At 35.4% G+C, this 21,375-nt stretch overlaps 1 protein-coding gene across 8 annotated transcripts; it reads left to right on the top strand.

Moving 5' to 3' along the window:
* Positions 1 to 79: 79 nt before the first annotated feature.
* Positions 80 to 21,178, top strand: LOC145731262 (unconventional myosin-IXb-like). 8 transcript variants are annotated; one of them, XM_081982952.1, is made up of 24 exons: positions 80 to 716; positions 4,112 to 4,272; positions 4,435 to 4,572; positions 4,826 to 5,028; positions 5,080 to 5,553; positions 5,622 to 5,885; positions 5,949 to 6,215; positions 8,024 to 8,140; positions 8,191 to 8,460; positions 8,519 to 8,654; positions 8,712 to 8,980; positions 10,740 to 10,979; positions 11,241 to 11,525; positions 11,880 to 12,058; positions 12,110 to 12,249; positions 12,303 to 12,583; positions 12,641 to 12,781; positions 12,842 to 13,246; positions 13,301 to 13,496; positions 14,011 to 14,230; positions 14,282 to 14,957; positions 17,793 to 18,638; positions 18,814 to 19,136; positions 20,051 to 21,178. In XM_081982952.1, the coding sequence occupies exons 2-24, from the start codon at positions 4,246 to 4,248 to the stop codon at positions 20,197 to 20,199; spliced, it is 6,246 nt and encodes a 2,081-aa protein (XP_081839078.1). In that variant the 5' UTR covers positions 80 to 716; positions 4,112 to 4,245; the 3' UTR covers positions 20,200 to 21,178. The 8 variants fall into 8 exon arrangements, with proteins under 8 accessions (XP_081839078.1, XP_081839077.1, XP_081839075.1 ...); XM_081982951.1 differs by having other exon boundaries at positions 14,276 to 14,957; XM_081982949.1 differs by having other exon boundaries at positions 80 to 396; positions 14,011 to 14,957.
* Positions 21,179 to 21,375: the final 197 nt, after the last annotated feature.

Below are 21,375 nucleotides of genomic sequence, written 5' to 3'. Positions count from 1 at the left end.
CTGCTTGCATCTGAATATTTATGTTCGGTAGATAACCTTGAAAATGACGGTAGAATATCGACATCCGTCAGTGCTTGAGTTGGCAACGTTGCTTGCCGATTTCCTTTATCGTTTACTCGTTTATACAAATAAAAAATAGTCTAGTGTTAAAGTACGGTACCAGTTTCCCAATTTTATAACGGATGTCGCGATTACTAACCCCTTTATAAAGCTAAATTGCCAGTTCAATAGCGTAGCAACGATACGGAATTAACAAAAAGGCCATTTTTAATTCGATAAAGAAACAGTTCGTTGTCGTATGGGCGGGTTCGGAAACGGTAGATGTCGATATTCGGTTGTTTATAACCGACAGTTCTGCTTGGATTTTTCAGCTGCATTTCCCTGATCCATGAATGAGTAAATATTTTCGTTATAGTATTTTTAAAGTAAATAAACGTGAAGTAGATGCGGGATTGGTACTGGGACGGCCCCGTTGTTTTTGCCGTTTTGAACATGCAACATGTGACCCCAATTGACATTTATCCCTGGTGAATCAACCCCATAGTCGGCTGTGTTTTGTTCTGCAATGGCATTTCTTCTTTTGTTTCATTTTTCTGAACTGTTTAACATTATCGGTTAGGAAAAGGGTTGTTATTTGCCTTTCCTAGCCCTAATAAGGCAAATTATAAAGGCTGTGCAATTGGAGGAATAAATAGTAGGGTATTGTCTTAAAAAAGGTAAGTTTTTGTTTTTATTATTTCAAGTCAAACACAAAGCAATTTCAAAGTTCCAAAATTATGCATTAGCAACATCCTGGCCAATTGTGAAGACTGTGAAGGTCTTGAAAGGTTCTTCTGCATGGCTTGCTAAATTTTATGAAGTTAACCTTGAAAATTTTCAATTGTCAGATGGACCCTATCTTCAGGATTTCAAGGGTTGATGTTGATTTAGACTGAACTTTTAGGTGTTTGTATAAAAAATTTGAATAATAGCTCAAATGATAAAATAATATTGTATAGGGCATTAATAAATAAGTACCTAAATTGAACTCAGTTGTGGACTAGAAAGTCCTTGAGAAGGACCCAATTGTACAAATTACTATTTTTACAATTAATAACACCAAAATATGTTTATTATGCTTAAGTTTATGTTTAGGCCTATTCCTATTTTTAAAGTCAACACTGTGTAAATGATCTAATAGATGGAGCTGCAATAGTAATATCAATTATCTGTCAAAATAAAAAAGCAATACTAAAGCTGGGTTCACATAACAACTTCTTGCCTCTCTAGTCAGAGGACACTTAATTTCTATTGGCGTTTCAAGTTAAGATTGCAGCGCCATTTGAACTAAAATCGGGCAACCCGTTCCTAACCTAACATTATAAATAATATGACACTGTCACTTCATATTTATGAAACCAGTGATAAATTCCTATCCAAAATATGCCAAAATCAAGGTAAACAAACGGAGAAATGACAGCTGGAATGCCCGAAACTGTTTTCATAACTGATCACCAGAGGGAGTATCTCTTATCTTGAAATGCCAATTGGTAGAAGCAATATTAGAAAATGACTGAAAATGATTTTGAGTTTCTCTGCATTTTATGCTTTTCTTTTACAAAATGTGCTTATTTATTATTATTGGTTGGTTAATAAATAATTTATGATTTATGTGACCTGTGAGGTGACAGCTGACAGATGATAAAGCTGTATCAGCTTTGAATATGAACACTGACACCATTAAAGTAATGAAGCAAATGTTCTTAACATTCATAAAACTATACATAGGAATCCTATGATAAGAAGAGAGAACCATTGCAAATCAGTGCTCTAGACTAGACAAACATGCAAAACATAACTTTGTAAGGAAAATGTAGTAAGTGAGCTAAAACTTATTTGACATCTATAGTTGATCATGTGACCACTTCAAGGGGAAGTTGGAGTAAAGCCTTTAGACCAACTGTCAAGACATCACATTTGTTTTGACACATGACACTTCAAAAGTTTAGCTAGAGCATTGATTTGCAAATTAAAATCATCAGATTCTTATGTATAATTTAGAAATTTTTATTCTTGTAGAATGTTTTGTATCTTATATAGCATTGAATCTAAGTTTTATGTGAAATTATTACATAATGTACTGAAAATTGACAACTCAATGCAGTACACCCTGTATAAAAAAAGGGTTTATCATCAGTTATAAAACTAATGAGTACCATAAGAAGACTCAAAGAGTTTTTTTAAATCAGAAAAATTAAGAAGAAAAGGTCAAAAATATATTTTCAGAATAATAAAAATTCTATGTAACTTCTTAATATACAGGGTGAGCCAAATTGGTGATGCATGTATGGGGATTATCTTTAGATATGCAGAGTCAGTTAAATGGAGAAAGTTTTAGAAAATTTTATAATTTAGAAGTAATTTAATTTAGTCTTGGGTAGTTAAGGATCATAATAAATAAGTAATAATTTAATAAGTAGTCAAAGTGTTTTGTTTAATAAAAACTTTTTTTTTAACTTTGACAGTGATTTGTTTCTATTATCTTTAAAATGGAGTGTTGTACAGGGTGCTGCATTTTCGATGGTTTTACGGGGTACAGAGAAAACGGTAATAGATAGAAAAAAAGTAGCATTCGTGTCCCGATCTCTTTTTCCGAGCTGAGATGACTGGCGAAGAGTGGGCTGCGCAAACTTCTTTTGTTTCAAAGATACGGGGGGTTTTTGAAAATTGGTCATTTTGGAACATCCTCTGTATTTCATTTGCTATTAAAGTTATCAAAAAAGGAAAAACGGTTTCCGGTAGAAGTTTTGACGTAGAATCCAATGGCGTAGTCAGTTTTTTTCTATTACGTTTAGTTTCTGACATATGACACTAAGTTATATTTTTTTAAATGGAACACCCTATATATTTTTAGTTCATTTAATTCTGTTTATTTTTACCTTTTCAACGGTGTATTACAACATATAAGTTTGTAGAGGTTAATCTTGTTATTTTAAAAAAAGGACCTTTGCTAAGCTAAAAAAAGGCCAATATCTAAAATACCAAACAAAATCGGAAATCATATAAGCTAACACATCAGAAAATTAAATATTTTTAATAAATCTTATTAAAAATCTAAGTTACAAACAGTTCTATCGTCACTTTAGTAAGAAAAGTGGCCATTTCTATTTTCTTCTATTTTTAAGGTAGAAGTTAAAAAAACTGTTTATAAACGACATGTAACATGTTAATATGAATATAGCCAAATTTGGTTTCGACTGTGGGTATTTTTATACATATTATTTAGCACTTTTTTATTAAGAAAACGCTTTTTTTCTAATTACGAAGATTAACGTTTACAAACTTATATGTTTTAATACACTGTTGAAATAGTAAAAATCAACAGAATTAAATGACCTAAAAATATATAGGGTGTTCCATTAAAAAAAATATAACTTAATGTCATATGTCAGAAACTAAACGTAATAGAAAAAAACTGACTACGCCATTGGATTCTACGTCAAAACTTCTACCGGAAACCGTTTTTCCTTTTTTGATAACTTTAATAGCAAATGAAATACAGAGGAGGTTCCAAAATGACCAATTTTCAAAAACCCCCCGTATCTTTGAAACAAAAGAAGTTTGCGCAGCCCACTCTTCGCCAGTCATCTCAGCTCAGAAAATGAGATCGAAACACGTATGCTACTTTTTTTCTATCTATTACCGTTTTCTCTGTACCCCGTAAAACCATCGAAAATGCAGCACCCTGTACATTTTCTAATTTTTTTTAGAAAAGATGAAAAGATACTCCATTTTGGAAACATAAGTTTGTCATAAAATTCGTTAAAACTTTTCCCATTTAATTGTCTCTCTGATAAACAAAATTCCCATTCATGCATCACCAATTTGTTTGTAAATATTTTTTTTCTAAAAAAATAAAATTAGTCAAAGCTTTAATTTTTAAAGTGCTGCGAATTTATTTATGGTTCAGAATTAGTGAGGCAGCAATTAAGATTTCTGCTAAATGTATAGTTGTCTTATTATGGTGTGGCTCTGAATTTTAGCTAATTTTTCGCAGAAGTTTGTTAGAACCTCAAAAATTGATTTTTGCAATTAAGCAACTTAAACATTTTCACTCAGACTTTTATTTCAGGTAGCATAGATAACCTATTGGAGAACCAAGAATCAAAAGTTTCACATATAATGCTTCAATCAAAATATGAAAGAATAGGTCCGCGAAACTTCGCGCTTGAATAATCCAGTTGATGAACAACAGCAAAGGCCACCATGGAGAACAATAGGTATATTTTACAGGTAAGATTCTCATGCACTTGTCAGACAATACAGCTAGTTCTCTAATGAGTGTTTAATTTCGTGAATAAACTTAAATAGAACAAGATATAATTAAACAAAAAAAAACATTCAAACCGGAATTGTCTATGAAAGAGGTTTTAGTTTGGTTGTTGTGCTTGCTAGGTTTATGTGGGGGCTCTTAGTAACCTGTATGAGGCCCTATCAGTGGAGGCTAGCAAACAAACCACTTCTGAGGAAATTGTGTCTTGTATTGTGGAACGACTTTCTTTGAATGGAAATTCTTCTTATGAATTGGCTGAGGTAAGGTCTTTTTAACTGTATTTGATTAAATAATTTGAGGTTTTTTAAATCTCCAAAACTGGTAAGGATATCAGTGAAATTTTTGTTATAAAATAGCGTTATTAAAAAAGCTGAAAGTGGACTAAGTAGGATTATTACTTCAGATAAGATAGTTTAATATTGTAAACTACATGACAGCATCTTTATTTTTATTCATTTACTCTTTTATTACTTGACCATTGCTTAAAAATTATTTGTTGATTATTAATCTAAGGTCATTGGGGATGATTTTGGAGCGGAATGCAAAGAACGGAGTCTCTCCAATCATGAAAGTCCGGTGCAGCTGATGATGTTATGGCCGAAACATAGACCTGATAAAACCTCCTACAGATTTTATCTTAGGGAGAAGGTCCTTGACTATAACTGGAGAGACCAATATGTCATGGATCCTCAGTTGATTAAAGATTATTTCAACAGGTTGGTTTCCAGTTACTCTGGCTACTCCAACAATAAAACCTCGACTTTCAGATTCCTGTATCAACCAAAAGATAGGGAATATCCGGATTTATGCCAGTTGCCCGATTTGAACGAACAAACCCTATTGGCTAATCTTCGGGAGCGTTTTGTAGCCGGTCATATCTACACATATGTGGGCTCGATCTTAATCGCCTTAAATCCGTTCAAATTCTATCCAATCTACAATCCGAAATACGTCAAGCTGTACCAGAATAGACGGCTCGGTCCCAACTTGCCTCCCCATATTTTTGCCGTGGCCGATAGTGCATATCATTGTATGTTAAAAGACAGAAAGAATCAGTGTATAGTTATAAGCGGAGAGAGCGGATCTGGAAAGACTGAAAGCACACATTTTTTGCTGCACCATTTGACCGCGCTGAGCCAGAAAGGTAGCCATGGCAGCGGCGTCGAACAAACCATACTTAGTGCCGGACCTGTTTTGGAAGCCTTCGGAAATGCCAAAACTGCTCATAATAATAATTCCAGGTAAAAATTATCCAACATTTTGTTGGCCTGATATTTCCCTAATTCATTACTTAATGAATACTTTGCAGTCGTTTCGGAAAATTCATCCAAGTCAACTACAAAGAAAACGGGATGGTTCACGGAGCAGTAGTGCAAAAATACCTACTCGAGAAGTCCCGGATATGTTCACAGGGACGGCACGAACGAAACTATCACGTGTTTTACTACCTATTAGCGGGAGCCAACGAGCAGGAAAAACAACAGTTACATCTTATGCCACCTGAAAAATACTGTTACCTCAACAAATGTTCTGCGGCTTTGGATAACGTGGATGAGAGTTACGAGTTCTCTAGGTAACGAAATAAAATCCTGCAACACTTATTTGATACTAGAGGTTTTTTGTTGGGATAATATAGACTGAAGCAGTCAATGGAGATGGTGGGATTTACGCCCGAAAAACAAAGGCGATTGTTTTCTGTTTTGTCGGCCGTTTTATTGCTGGGCAACGTGGAATTTCAACCCAAGAAATCGGCCTACCATCATGACGAATCAGTGGCCGTCAAAAATCCAAATGTGGTCGCCATAATTTCCGATCTGTTGCGCGTCAAACAGGAAACTTTAATGCAGGCTCTGACCGCCAAAAGAGCGAGGGCATCCGGGGAAACTTTGGTTATTAATTACAGGTAAGTGGTTGATTTTAGGTTTTTTTTTTTTATTGGTCACTCTTTTATCTTTAGATTAGTGATATTATAAACTGCTCAGGGAATGAGGCATAATTTTTGTCAATTTTTAAAGATCTGTATCTATAAAATGTGCAACTGAAAAGCTTGTACTTTCTTATAATATAAGTTAATGATTAATAGAAGCATTTTTGTTGTGGGCGTACCCTATAAAAAAGGGCGACTTTTTCGAAAACATGCCGTAATTTCTTTTGTAGACCAAAAATTGAAAACCCTCCCAACATGTCTCAAAATATCAACCAAACCGACTAAATGGCATAAGAAAGCATTTTGTAAAATTATCACAGCTATCAAATCCACTGGATTGAAATTTAAGAAATTTTCAGGATCTTTTTCTCTACTCTGTATATTTGTGAAGAAATAACTTTGAGCTAAAATGACTGACTGGATTTTAGAAGAAACAGCTTTTAAAAATCATTTTTGTTTATTAAATTGGGTGAAGCATTTTGGAGATTCAGGCCCTTAAAATGGCCAAAAATTTTGCTGTATCTATCTTTTCCGTGAGCAATTTATGTTAATGTAACCAATGTTCAATGAAAAAGTTAGTATTAATTTGGTATTTTCTTTAGCGGGTTTATGGCATACTTAAAATTAAATTGATGATTTGATATTGCGTCACATCCTTTATCTTAATTCATTAGACAAAGATCGAATCAGAATATGTATTTTCTAAGATGATAGTACCAGTTATTGTCAGTTTGACGGTTCAATAAAGGTCAGATTATTCTGACGATTTTATCAGTTTCGAAAATACAGCTTGAGTCATCTTACATAGAGCAGTTCTGTGTCTAAAATTCCGTTAAGGTATACTCAAATAGAACAAATTCTTGTGTCAAAGCTTTTCATAGACTATTTCCAAAAGTAAAAAGTGGCCTAAAAAACTTGGTTTATTTAAATTGCCAGAATCCTCTAAGGCCATTTTGAAAGTGCCAGAAGCCTCTAAATGCTACTGAGAAGCTTCTAAAAAGTGCCAGAGGCACAGTGTCTTAAACTTTCCCAGAGTTGTTTTACTTATTTACTTATTTTGAATCAGATACTTCTAAATGCTACTGCAAACCTCCTAAAAAGTGCCCGAGATTTCTACAAGTGTCTTAAACCTTCCCATAACTGTTTTAAATTGCCAGAGGCCTCCAAGATCATTTTGAAAGTGCTAGAGACCTTCAAATGCTACTGAGAAGCTTCTAAAAAGTGTTAATTCTCCTAAAAGTATCTTAAATTTTCCCAGAGTTGTTTTAAATTGTCAGAGGCCTCTAGGACTATTTTGAAAGTGCCAGAGGCTTCTAAATGCTATTGAGAACCTTCTAGAAGGCGCCAGAGTCCTCTGCAAGTGCCTTAAACTTTCCATAACTGTTTTAAATTGCCAGAGGTCTCTAGAACCATTTTGAAATTCTTCAAATGCTACTGGCAACCTTCTAAAAAGTGCCAGAGGCCTCTATAGCTGTCTTAAAACGGCCCAGAATTGTTTTAAATGGTCAGATGTCTCTAGAACCATTTTGAAAGTGCCAGACTGAGAAAGTGTTCTAAACTTTCTAAGAACTGATGGAAATCAATAATTAATATCACAGTTAATCACCGACATGCGTTTTTTGCTGATGATTGTGACGCAACAGTCAAGTCACTATACTAGCGTTTTCAAAATAATTGCGTACAATCTGCTCATGTGATTTTACACTGAGTGTAGTTGGCAACTGGAAATATAAAAAATGCGCATTTGAAACCTCTGATTACACCCAAACCTTTGTCTATTTTAGATTACCAGAAGCCATTGCTAGTCGAGATGCTATGGCTAAATGTTTATACGGTGCTCTGTTCGATTGGATTGTTCTGCAAGTAAATCATGCGCTCCTGTCTAAAAAAGACACGTTAAGGTACCAAAATGTCGTCACTTTACTATCAGAAACTGCATTATTTTATTCAGGGAGCATCAGGGCAACTCCATTGGAGTTCTGGACATTTTCGGTTTTGAAGATTTCGGCATTAACAATAGCTTCGAACAACTATGCATAAATTACGCCAACGAACACCTGCAGTATTACTTCAACCAACACGTGTTCAAATATGAACAGGAAGAATACCGGAAAGAGGGCATCAGATGGACCAATATCGATTTTATGGATAATACCGGGTGTTTACAGTTGATCGAATCGAAACCGAATGGTTTGTTGTGCTTGCTGGACGATCAGTGCAAGTGAGTTTACTTTATTCTGATTATTGTGCAAAATGTTATTTTGTATCGTCGTGTGTAGTTTTCCCGGTGCTACGGTAGAAACCTTGCTACAGAAATTTAACACGGTACATAAGGAAAACCAGTTCTACAAAAAACCACAAAAGAAGGAGGCTGCCTTCATTATTGAACATTATGCTGGCAAAGTGAAATATCAGGTAGGCTATTTTGTATTGGCACTGGTGACATACTTTCTATCATACACCAATTTTTAGGTGACTCATATGCGAGAAAAAAATCTGGACTTAATGCGTCAAGATATTGTTGGCGTGTTGAAAAACAGTTCGATGGCTTTTGTGAGGGAACTGGTGGGCGTTGATCCGGTGGCGGTGTTCCGTTGGGCTATAGTAAGAGCCTTCTTCAGGGCGCAGTTTGCTTTCCGAGACGCCGGTAAGCGGCACCGCCAAGGTCGAGTGGACGGCAACAGAAACAACATCCAACAGCGCTATCGAGGAGTCCACGTTCCCAATGAAAACCTTATAAGGTGAGTTTCGTGCAAAAACCATCTAAGTTTCTATTAGTCGGGATAAGAAAACGTCGTTCCACGTTTTACTCGCGTTATTTATTACGAGTACCATTTTGGTACCGTTCTTATTCAATTATTCCCTCGTTCAATTTGATGTCCGTTACTTTTCTTCACATTGTTTGTGATTCTGCAGCCATCTGGTGACGGTATCCGCGGTGAATCTGACAATTAACCGAATCGCGTAAGTTATGGATACCGGTTTTTACCTATACCTCTACTTCGTTTCGTTTCTTGTTTTTACATTTCCTTATTGTGGTATTTCTGACGTTATTTTGACCTCTATGTTGATTTAGTACTAGTACAATGCTTGATACATCTTTAACATACAATGAAAACAATATGAAGCATTTGCTTTTATTTGCATTATTGAATATACCTTTTATTATACAAAGTGATTTACGGTGAAGGGGTTATAAAGCGTATTACATTTTAGGTAGTCAAGTGAACCAGATGTGCCTATATTTATGTCGTGATACTTAAAATCACATGTATACATCTCAAAATTTTCTCTGCTACAATTATTTTGCTTAATCTAGACACTTTTTTGATAAAAAAGCTTTTTAATGCAGCAAATTTGTAAATCGATAGTGATAAGTGATGTTCTCAGTCTTGAATATTATAAATATCTGTAACATCGAATTGGACCAAAATCCACCTGGCAACATTGCCTCACTTTGCTCTTAGCTCTTGGACATTTCAGTGATACGAAAACAATTATTATCTTATCTTTAGACTCAGGTCATAATCAAGAATCAAGATCATAAATGAATTTTAGATCGCTATTGGTCTTTTCACTGGCAAAAGGTGGTAAAGATTTATCTGTTAAGCTGCCATATTGCTTTGGAAGTTATTCCCAGAGTTTTCTACAAGTTTTCTAAACCAATCAAGTTTACTGCTACTGGAGACCTTACCGTTTTTGAAATGGTAGAGGCTTCTAAATACTACTGAAATATTTAATATCTCCCTTGAGGGTCGATTAAACCTACTTTTTAAAGTAATCTTAACACTGTGTCATGAAAATATGCTTAATAATATTAAAATTATAATATATGATACGTTTACTACTCTGGTCCCCGTAAATCAACTTTTGTTTGTGAGTCTAGACTGATTTTATTGCATTCGACTGTTTAGGACATCATGATCGATTTAATCATACATGATGTTTGAGTTAATGTTAGCGTTAAAGCATGCACTTCATGTTTAGTTTTTGATTATAGCCACTAAATAGCGAATAAGTGAAAATTGAATTACATAATCAAGCGTAAATTGTTTATTATACGCATGCTGCTAAGTCGTTTTTTTTTATTGCATGATATGCCGATCAAATCAAACATTTAAATACATTCACGCAGAATTTAATGTCAAATATGCCCTTTTGCACTGATGATTGAAAATAAAGTTTTAAAACAATACTTCTGTTTTTTCAATCAGGAAATTGTTATTCTTATTAAATAAAGTATTAATAATTCCGATACATTGTTGCATGTTTTAACTAACAAACGAGTTACAATTTGAGTGCAGTTAGTAGATAATGGCCAGTGTGTATTTCAAGGAAAACCCAGTGTAAGGGTCTGACTTATTTCCATCTAATCAAGCAAACAAGTTCCTCTTTTCTAAACTTTTTAATGATCACGTTTTTGGCAAATAAATCTAAAAAATATTACTGCTTAAGAAATCGAGACAAAACATCGACCAATCATTTTATCCATATATATAGCAAGCAAAGACACACAACGTCTCCATTTCACCGCGCAGTCGACGAAGCCGCACCGAACCGTTTATCCTGGCCGCAGTTTTACCAACGCAACAGATCGAACCAATCCAACGCAACGAAAAATAACAACGAAGATGATAGGTTACGTAGAGATTCCGCTGCTAATTGTCAAGGCTCGTACGCTTTAGAAAAGCTTTGTCCTGACGAGGCTCGGGTGATTCAGCGCGCCAATCAAATCGTAATGTACGTGTTGCGTCACGTGTTTCTTATCATATTTGGGCTGGTGGCGGGCTGCCTCAAAACTGTTTTATTAAAATTGGTGGCGGATGATTGTGTCTCCGTTTGAGGTCCTGATATTTCCACTTTCCCTCTCGTACACATTTCAGACCGTCATTGTTTTATTTCGCATGTATTTGTGTGTGCATGCAGTTGTTGGTTCAGTTGCTTTGAGCCGTACCGTTTCTATTTAGTGAATTGACGTTTTGTTTACACTGTACATATTAGGAAGAACAAGTCGTTCAGACCGAGAGAGCGAGGTAAAAAAGGACTAAAGAATCTGCAGTCCGTGAAGACGTTAGCCGGCCGAACCGGAATCACTGCCATGAATCAGAGCCAATTGAGCAAGGCTAGGAAACAACCGATGACGGTAGCGGCCCAATTTCAACAGAGCTTGCATTCTTTAATGGACACGCTAAACCAAGCAAACCCGTTTTTTATTAGGTGTATCAAGTCGAATAGTAATAAAATTTCGAATACCTTTGACGCTGAGACTGTACAGAGGCAGTTAAGGTGAGTGACTAAAACTCCTTTTTCGATGTTAATTTTAAACTGAAAAAACTAGTTTTGAGAATCATTTTTAACAACCAAAAGAATTAAAAAAAAATAGGCCAGGTCAAGAGAAAAATGGTTCTAATTTAAGTTTGTAATTACTACTACAAAACCACCTATAAACAGCTCAAAGGACAGCGGCTTCTAAAATAATTTCAACAAACAAACAAAACAGCAATAATTTCAACTATTTAACAACATTTTCATGTAAATAATATTGTCGTATTGAATGTTGGCACAAATTATTGGAATTAAAAGAAACTGTCACTCCTGTTTATTTAATTTACTGTGATGTAACCTTATTTGACGATACAGGTATACTGGAATGTTAGAGACTGTACGAATTAGACAAGCCGGTTTTAACGTACGATTGACCTACGACGAATTTATCCAACATTATCGAATATTGCTGCCCAAGGGACTCTTAAGTTCGCAACTCGACGTCAGGAACTTTTTAGCCACTTTAAATCTAAATAGGGATAATTACCAATTAGGTAATGTATACGTTAACTGTTAATGAAATATTTTAATAAACAACCTGTTAGGTTCTTCAAAAATATTTATGCGGGAATCCGAGAAACACAAATTAGACTGCAAACTTCATCAACAGATTATGTCTAGTATCATAACTTTGCAGCGATGGTTTCGAGTATGCTTGGAAAGAAGGAGATTTTTGAAAATGAGGGTGCGTTTTTCTATTAACAATCTTGACTTGATTTATATTAATTGTTGGGATAGGACGCCGTGATATTGTTGCAGTCGTACTGTCGTATGTACATAGTTCAGAAAAGCGTCAGGCAGTTGATGGCCGCTGTGAAAATTCAAAAAGCTTGGCGGGGTTACAAAGCCAGAGAGTGGTTGCGGAAGCTCAAAGCCAGTCTCGTGTTCTTCCAGGCTCAGTGTAGGGGTTTTAAGGTTAGGCAAATGATTGCAATGGGGCAGTTTTACAAAAAGCCTCCGGTTAAATCTATTACGGAGGTGAAAAACGACTCGACGGATCAGAGATTTGAATCGGATGAGTAAGTTTGCTTAGTTGCTGTTTTTGTTGGTATGTTATTTAATTTGTCTGCACTCAGTGGGCTTCACAATGAATACGAAATCACCGCAACGGCAAATAAAGCCTTGTTAAGATCTACAGCTTCATTGCCAGTCGTTTCACCCTCAAATCCGGCTTATGATGCATCGTTGTTGTTGGACGGATTTGCAATCATTAACAGGTTAAAAAGTCACTTAAAATCAACTCCAAGGGTTTTCCACAATTTTCTTTAACTGGTTAGGGTGTCTCAAGATTTGGACCAAAGAAAGAAAATCAGCAAGTCTCACCAGACATTCGATTACTCCGACCTCGAGTATTCACCTCAACGGAAAGGCAGCGGTGACTCGTTGGAATCCCAAAAAAGTTTCGAATCTCATCAGAGCGCCGACGCTCACTTGGGAGGCGCCTCCAAGGAGTCTTCTTTTAAGGGCGAACCATCTCCATTGGGAAAACAATGGTCAAGCACCAGTACTACCAGCGAGACAATGTCGGAAACTGGAGCAACGCGCTCAGCACCTCCAATTACTTCCGAAAGGTTCAGTAAATTTCAGTCTTCGGAAGAAGGCGAAAATGGTGCCAAACAGCCAGTGCATCGCTCTCAGGGTGTTGTCGGTTCAGCTAGACCAGCCGTAAAAAGAAATAGTCGGTAAGTTTTAGTTTTAACTGTTCAACAGCTGGAATTTCTAATTATTTTCTTTAGATATGTAAATTACGACGCTGTGAGGAATTTGAGAAGGCCAAGTAAAGTTACGGATGATTGGTCGGCCGAAGGGTACGAAATTTATCCCTACGATAACACTCCTAATAAGTTGGAGGAGATTTTGGGTCGACCTGAGGCTCCAATACGGAATATCCGAAAAACGAAGAGGAATCATGTTAAGAGTTTAGGAGAAGAGGTAAATATACCAATTTTTATATTTCTACAATTACAATGTGTCAGTTTAGTTAACATTGCCAAATTTATTTTATAAAGGGGAAATTTATTAACAATTATACCATGATGATAACACGCTGCCTTTAGGTACATATAGTGATAATTAAATAGATGCTAAGTTGTGCATTTTTTTGGTGAACAATATGCTAATTTTAAAAGTTTAAAATACCTGGAGGAAAAAATTATATCAATCTTCATGTAAAAATATACAAATCGTTTCAAACCTCAACAAAGTGTTGATCTCGTACAGGCGCCCATTACGTAAAACAGGTTGTAGTAGCATGAATCATTTTAATGCAAGATAAATTTGATCTATAATTAATTTGAAAGTTACGTTATGTTATTTGCAGACTGAATTAAATCATTGATTAATAAGTCAGATTTTAGCGAATATCTCACAAAGTCATTTTTAGTGGCTTGTAAAAAGTTCAAACAGACTAGATACACATTAGAAGTTTTCCTGGTTTTTATTACAGGTGACGGATTCAGGTAGTATCGACAAAGGAGTTTTGGGAACGATAAACGAAAAACGATCACACCCAACACTTAGTAGATTAAGCGCTAACATTATTGCTCAAGAAGGATCAAACAAGCAATCGTTAACTCCGAAACGACAAAGACAGAATCTCCCTCAATTAGATTTAAGAAGACGAAATAGTGATCCCGCAACCAAAGTACTTATTAATGAACACACAGGTAAGTTAATTTTTTTCGTGTCCGCGTCCCTGACTAACACTTTAGCTTCAGGTGTAGAAACTAGTCCGGCAATCAACAAATTAGACTACAACAACATAGCGCTGGCAGGGCATCAACTCCGAAAAATATCAAGAATTTCAAAGGACGACGCCTGTACTTTTTGTAAGGAGAAACTGGACTTGTTTATCACGCAAGGCTACAAATGCACCACTTGCAAAAAACTCTTCCACACCAAATGCATCCAAAATAAAAGAGTGTTTGAAATACCATGCGAGTCGCAGCGATCCGGAATCGACTTGAAACATGGCAGGAGAAAACAGAGAAAACACTCTAGGACGCCCTACGACATGAACAAATCGGAGGAAGCCAAGTTTAGTTTGACGGGAACGTCCGAATTTACTGATCGGACTGATCAAATCATCACAGGCGCCGAAGAGCTCACTCTGATGCAAGAGTTTATTGCGGAAAAAATTATGCTAATAGACAGCGATGGTGGCAAGACAAGCGAAGTGGACAAAGTGTTCAAGTTGGCTTTGAAGGAGTTTAAAAACAATCTAGTGCAAATCTACAGCGCGGCCACTAAAAACAACGGAATTGAGGCATGCAACATTCGTTATAAGGATCTGATTAGTATTTTTAATCAGGCTATGGAAACAGTGTGTCAGAGGGAAAGGAAGGAGAGCGAAACGGAAAATTTTCCGATCACGCTAGGCGTTAATGCTTTCAGGTTAGTTATTATTATTTTTTTTACAAAAAAAGTGCAAAAATAGGATTTTTCAAAAATGAGAAAAACACTCAAACCAAAAAAATGTTTTTTGATTATTCGTTTTCTTGTTTCCGTTAGCCATAGTGAAGTACAGTCGAAGGGAAACTGCTCTAGATAGTTCAAATTAACACTTTTCTAATTGAGGTATGTTTACTGAAAATACGTTTGTTTTTGATGTATGTTGATTTCTCTGTTGTTGCTTTATTTGTAAACCTTGATTCACTAACAAGAAATTACTGCTATTATTTCAATGATTAAAGAAATGCAAAGAATGATGCTTCAAAACATTATGGGAAACTGTATCTCATCACTATTTACAAGTAATGCTCTTGATTAAAATCAATTTTTTATTGCAAAAGTGTGGAGTTTGGCGATTTAAATTCACGCAATTTTCACAAGTCGAAAAAATGTCAAAATTGTAGATTCTTAAACTCCTTTTCCATGTAAAAAAAAACTTGAAAATTACATTCAAATCAAGGTCGCCATAGTCAAAACTCTTGATTCTGAAACCGTCGAAAAAAACGTTACAGTCACCTGACAGCAGTCAAAACTCATTAAACAGTGTCGTGAAACTGTAAAATGTCTTATAGTCGCGTCTCTGTAAGGATCACGCCGCAAATTCTTTTTCGTAACCCTGTTGAGTTAAATTTGGCAGTTGTGACACTTCGCAGCGTGACAGCAGTGTCAAAATGCAAAACAGTTATACCTTGTATTTACACCTCAATAGATCCCCAAATTTGACATTTGTGAGGCTAAGTGACACTTTGATATGTTTCTTTGAGTGACGTCACTAATTTTCTATTGATCAACAGTAGTTGTCTCTAAACACGATATTTTTAATTGTCACTTGTCACAATTTGTTAATGTTTTGTTTATTTTTTTAACTTAACTGTTACAGGTTTTACATAGGTAAGTGTATTTTTCATCACCCTAATTGTCGCCTTGGAAACAAGAATAAATGGAAATATCTTCCATTCTCAAAGTATCATGACAATTGCCACATAAAAACTAAAAATGAATTTGAGATATCAACCTATATTTTGTATGAATATAAACATAGATACTTAACCTACCTCCTCTGTGCTGTGTACCAGTGTGTTTTGTTTTTTTTCAGTTTTGCCATTAAGATGTAACTTTTGCCGTATGCGTCATCCAAAACGTTAAAACACTAGAAACAGACGCAAGAAGTTGAAAATTTTCAGCTTCTTGCGGGCTGTAATATTCAAATTTTTCTTCTACCAATAAGAAATAAGTGGCGTCAGACGCAAAACGCGCTTATGGGAACTCGCCTTTACGTCACTTGATCTACTGGCAAAACTCATTCACTCCTTACATGCAACTGGAATACTCAGATTAGTTGAATTTCTTTGATTATTGAACGCATTGCAAGTTGTATTTATAGCTCCATAGAGTTAAATCTAACAGTTGTGACGTTCACAGACACTTTGACATGGTGACGCGAACTTACCAATCCAAAATAGTTCTACCGCTTAGATAAACTACGCTGCATATTGTATTTATAATTTGATGAAGCAAAATTTTACAGTTGTAACGTTTAGTGACGTAAGTATCAATGTTTTTCTTAACGTCAGTACTGACAAATTTGGCTCCATGGAGCTGTAAACCACTTTACACTCAAAGTAAAGCCTAGTTTATCAAACAAATTTTAACTTTAGCTGTAACTCTAGCATTAGCAATAAATTTAGTATTAACCTTAAGAAAGAAATAAAAAATATAAAAATCCTAATTTTACCATACAGTTAGCTGAAAAGTAACCCAACTTTACTGTGAAGTTTTGCTGCCTAATGCCATATTACTGCACTAAATCAATAGTAAAACAATATACTTTTAATTTTAGTTTAGAAATTTCATAAATTAAGTCTAAATTCAATTTTAACAGGAAGTTTAAACTTTGGTATTAACTGGAAGAAAATTTAGAATTTTATGGAAAACCAAGGTCAGCAGTTACAGTAAATTTAAAGTTAAGTTTTGTTTATGAACATCACAATTTAAAACCACTAGCTCTATTCTTAATGCTTACACTAAAGTTAAATTTTGTTTTATAAACCAGGCTTAACACATCTAATTGACATTTTATACTTTCAGATCACTGATGAGTGAGTTTTGACAGTTATTATAGCTGTCTTGTAAAAAAAAGCAGCAAGCTCTCTCTTCTATTTGAATTGTTCCAAAATCTTAAAAATTTCCTTGTCACATCACTAATTGCAAATAAAGGGGTTTCACTTGCAAGATTCTTGAAAAATATCTATTTTAGAAAAATAGGTGCTAATTTATTATAAATAGCATTTGTGTTCTAATACCTATACAATACAGAGTGTTAACTGTGTATTACAGTCAGAAATTAAAAAAATTGTTACACATCTCATTAATCATTAGTATATCAAAATATCTTCTGACGATCAGTACTTTAATTTACACCATTACTATCATAATCGTCAAAGTATCGGCAAAATACTGACGCGTCCAAATTTGTCCTTCTAGGATTAGTATCATGGAGATTACTTCAAAGTACTGTCAATATAATACTGATCGTGCACACGTAGTTACAAGGGAGCTACACTTCTGTAAAGATAGCGGTTAAACGTACAAATGTTTGATTACACCAATGTTTTTATGGCAGAAAAACTGATTTTACAATTTATGGCTTATTTGAGCCCTTTATACGTAAATAACTATTATGTTTTTGAGTTTAGATCCAAAAATATGTCTACTAATTAATACTTTCTAGTTTTTTGTTAAGCTATAATTTGTGGTAAACTTAAGTTCTTGTTTCAGAGGATTCATGAACGAATTCATGTCAACAAAATCTGAAGAAAAGCCGAGCAAGCAGAAGCGAAAAAAAGAGAAAAAACGAAAAATCGAAAGCTACAAATACAACGGGCACACCTTCCTCCAGACAATCATCAATATACAGACAGTTTGTGAAGTGTGCAATTCGTTCTTTATGTGGCCAATCGAGCGTGGTTTTGTGTGCCAAACGTGTAAACTAACGTGTCACAAAAAGTGTTGCGTTAACTCTCTTAAATGCCAAAAAGAACCAGCTCAACCGGGCGAAAACAAGAAAATATTCGGTGTGGCTTTGGTAACTTTAGTTACTGAAGAACGCAAAATTCCTCTGGTGATCGAGAAGCTCATTTGTACTATTGAAGTGAAAGGGCTGTATACAGAAGGTATATACCGAAAATCTGGAGTAAAGTCAAAAATCACAGAGCTTAAAAATCAAATGGATGAAAATCCCGACACCGTCGAATTTGAGAAGTTTCAAGTGCACGTATTAGCGTCGGTTTTAAAGAGCTTTTTTCGCGAAATGTCCGAACCGTTGCTCACGTTTGAGTATTACGAAAACTTTATTACAGCGGCTAATTTGGATAACGACAACGACCGCATCACCACGTTATACGATATCTTGAAGAAGCTGCCGGCTCCTAATTACGATATGATGGAACGTTTGGTTTTCCATCTGGCTAGGGTAGCTCTGCACGAGGAAACTAACAGGATGAGCGCTTCCTCATTGGCTATCGTGTTTGCGCCCTGTATTTTAAGGACCAATAAGCGGGTGCCCGCTCAAGAAAGTTTGCACGACATCACTAGTCAAACTCGGTGCATTGAGACTATAATTAAGTAAGTTTGATACTTTTGAATGTTGACGTCTCAGTTATCTGATCTGGTTTTAAGTTTTACGTTAATGAAAAGTCCACATATTTCACAGTCTTGTTTGTAGTTTGTGATTGCTGCTTCTTTGACCAATCACAACCTTATGATAAGAAACTTATTCCCAACACAATATTAATTTCAGAGTGCAGTTAAAAAAGCTACGACTGACGCTGGACGATATCGACACTTTGGATACGGCGTGTCAGGCAGCTACGAATCGTCTGTCATCGCTGCGCAGCTCTAAAGTGTTCACGCCTGATGAGCTGTTGCCCAGCAACCAGCAGCAGCAAACGCAGCAGCAGACTGACGACGAGGAGCATCTTCTCGTTGATCATATCCAGGAAATCCAGAAGGAGAAGGAGCACTTGACGTCGACGTTACCGACGCTCACGCACGCCACTTCTGACGATGATATGCTGTCAACGGACGGAGACGGCAGCCTGGACGATCTGACAACGTGTTTAGGTAAGTTCACTCACAAAGGAAAATCTCATATTTGTTCACTTGGTACAGAGTGTATTCTGAAAGTATAAAATGCGAAATAGATGTGTTTCTTTGAGGAATAGCACTGTAAGTTGCGTTTACAGCTCCATGGAGCCAAATTTAGCAGTTGGGATGTTACAAGGACCCTTAAATACTTAAATTGCGTCACATGACAGTTGTCATAACTGTTAAAACTCACTCACCAGTGACTTGAATGTATAAAATGCCAAATAGCTGTGTTTCTTTGAGGAATTGCACTGTAAGTTGTGTTTACAGCTCCATGGAGCCAAATTTAGCAGTGGGGACATTGAAAAACACTTAAATACTTTGCTTTCGTCACCTGACAGCTGTCATAACTGTCAAAACTCGCTGATCAGTAATCTGAAAGTATAAAAAGGCAAATATGTAGTTCAAAAAAAAGTAGTAGTCCATATTCTTTCAGTGGAGTTGTACAAGTACAAAAGGATGGGAATGACACATATGTCGTTGCTTATTTGAGAAATTACACTGAAAGTTGTATTTAAAGCTCTATGGAGCCAAATTTGACAGTTGGGACATTAAGGAACACTTAAATACTTTGCTTGCGTCACGTGACAGTTGTCAAAACTGACAAAACTCTTTCACCAGTGACCTGAAAGTATAACATATCTATCCAAGCAGTGAAACTATTTTGGGATAGGACAGTTGTCAGGTGAGGTAAAAAACATATCAAAATGTCACTTAGCATCGCAAATTTGGGGCTCTATTGAGGTGTAAATACAACGTACAACTATTTTGCACTTCATAGTTTCATGTCATTGCTGAATGAGTTTTACTAGTTATAGTGTCACCTGACTATAAGCCACGCTGTGTGAAGTGTCATAACTGTCAAATTTATCGTCTTACCTTACTTTCAGGTGGAGAAAAAAGCAAATCAAAACCGGTAGTGCGTTCGATATCTTCGGGAGATTCGAGAACAGGCGTTCTACCAAAGCTAAAAAGACAATCGTCTTCGGACGGCAGTGGAAAATTAGCCGAAGATTATGATGATCCGATTATGGTTTAAGGATCATATTTTTTTCCTAACTGAGATTGTTGTTAATAAGTCACTGGCCGCGACGCGACAAATCACTCTTTGCCATTAGTTTCCTTTGTAAATAGTCGATTTTCGGTTCAATGTAAATTGTTGTATTGTCAACAAAACTGACATATGATATTGGAACCGCAATCTTGACAATACTGTACGTAGGTACCCCCGGGAAATTGTTTTTTTTTTGTATCTCAAAATCGGCCAAGTAACAAATTATTATTTACTAATTAAAATGTTCCATTTTTTTATTATGTTCGCCATGGTTTTTAGTATTCTGGTTTAGTCCCCCTTATGATAAGTCCCTTTAAAACCCGAATGTATTTTTGTATATTATTAATTCCATGGAATATTAGTAACTTTAAATAATTGTGATTGCTGATAAGCGAAAGGATTTTTAATAATAAATAAAGTCTCAATTGTTGTGATTGTATAAATAATATCGGAATAGGTGTACATATATATTCGATGACTGTTCTTTATTAAGTATATTATCATAAAGTTATACATATATATTTTTAAATCATTGTAACATAACTCTTATTTACGATCTTTAACTCGTGCTTTTAATATTTTGAATTACGTCATATTATTTGCTTATTTGTTTGTTAAGATATTACTCCAATCGGAAGCCACACACATCAACCATGACAGTTTGAAAAGTATTATTCTAGATTTTATTTTCTAACAACTATTATCGCTTTGCATGGATTCGTTTAGGTTTACTTTTTTTTTCATAGAGTGCCATGCATTTACCCTTAAGGCTGAACTATGAAATTTTTTGATGATTTTTTTTATTATTTTGTTGTATAGGCAGGCATTTCAGACTTTCGGTCGTTTTGATACGCATATAATCAGGACAAAATAGTATGTGTACATTTAATTTAATGAACGCGTTTTAGTTCAATTCCTTGGAAGTTATTTCTTATTCATAGTAAAAGAATATTGCACTCATAAATGTGTTTTATTTTATTTTTTCAGATTTTTGTTATATGTATTAGTTGGGCAATACGACTCCTCCGTTTCTCAAAATTTGCAACCTTGTTTGGAAAAATGGGATTTTCTACCAGGTGCACAGAAGTAGTAAGAGGAGGTAAATTTACTTTTCTTGACAATTGGCAAATGCGCAAACATTAGAAGTAATTAAAACTCACC

This window comes from Ips typographus, linkage group LG6, assembly GCF_016097725.1.
Source record: "Ips typographus isolate SLU linkage group LG6, UJ_Ityp_2.0, whole genome shotgun sequence".
Lineage (NCBI taxonomy): Eukaryota > Metazoa > Arthropoda > Insecta > Coleoptera > Curculionidae > Ips > Ips typographus.
This window is presented reverse-complemented; position numbering and strand designations above follow the sequence as displayed.

Bases quoted from the DNA above. Each gene is read 5' to 3' on its own strand.
- LOC145731262 (XM_081982949.1), top strand. From the start codon at position 4,246: ATGGAGAACAATAGGTATATTTTACAG. The intron at 4,573-4,825 runs GTAAGGTCTTTT...TATTAATCTAAG, and splicing joins CTTCTTATGAATTGGCTGAG to GTCATTGGGGATGATTTTGG. The intron at 10,980-11,240 runs GTACGTGTTGCG...TGTACATATTAG, and splicing joins CGCGCCAATCAAATCGTAAT to GAAGAACAAGTCGTTCAGAC.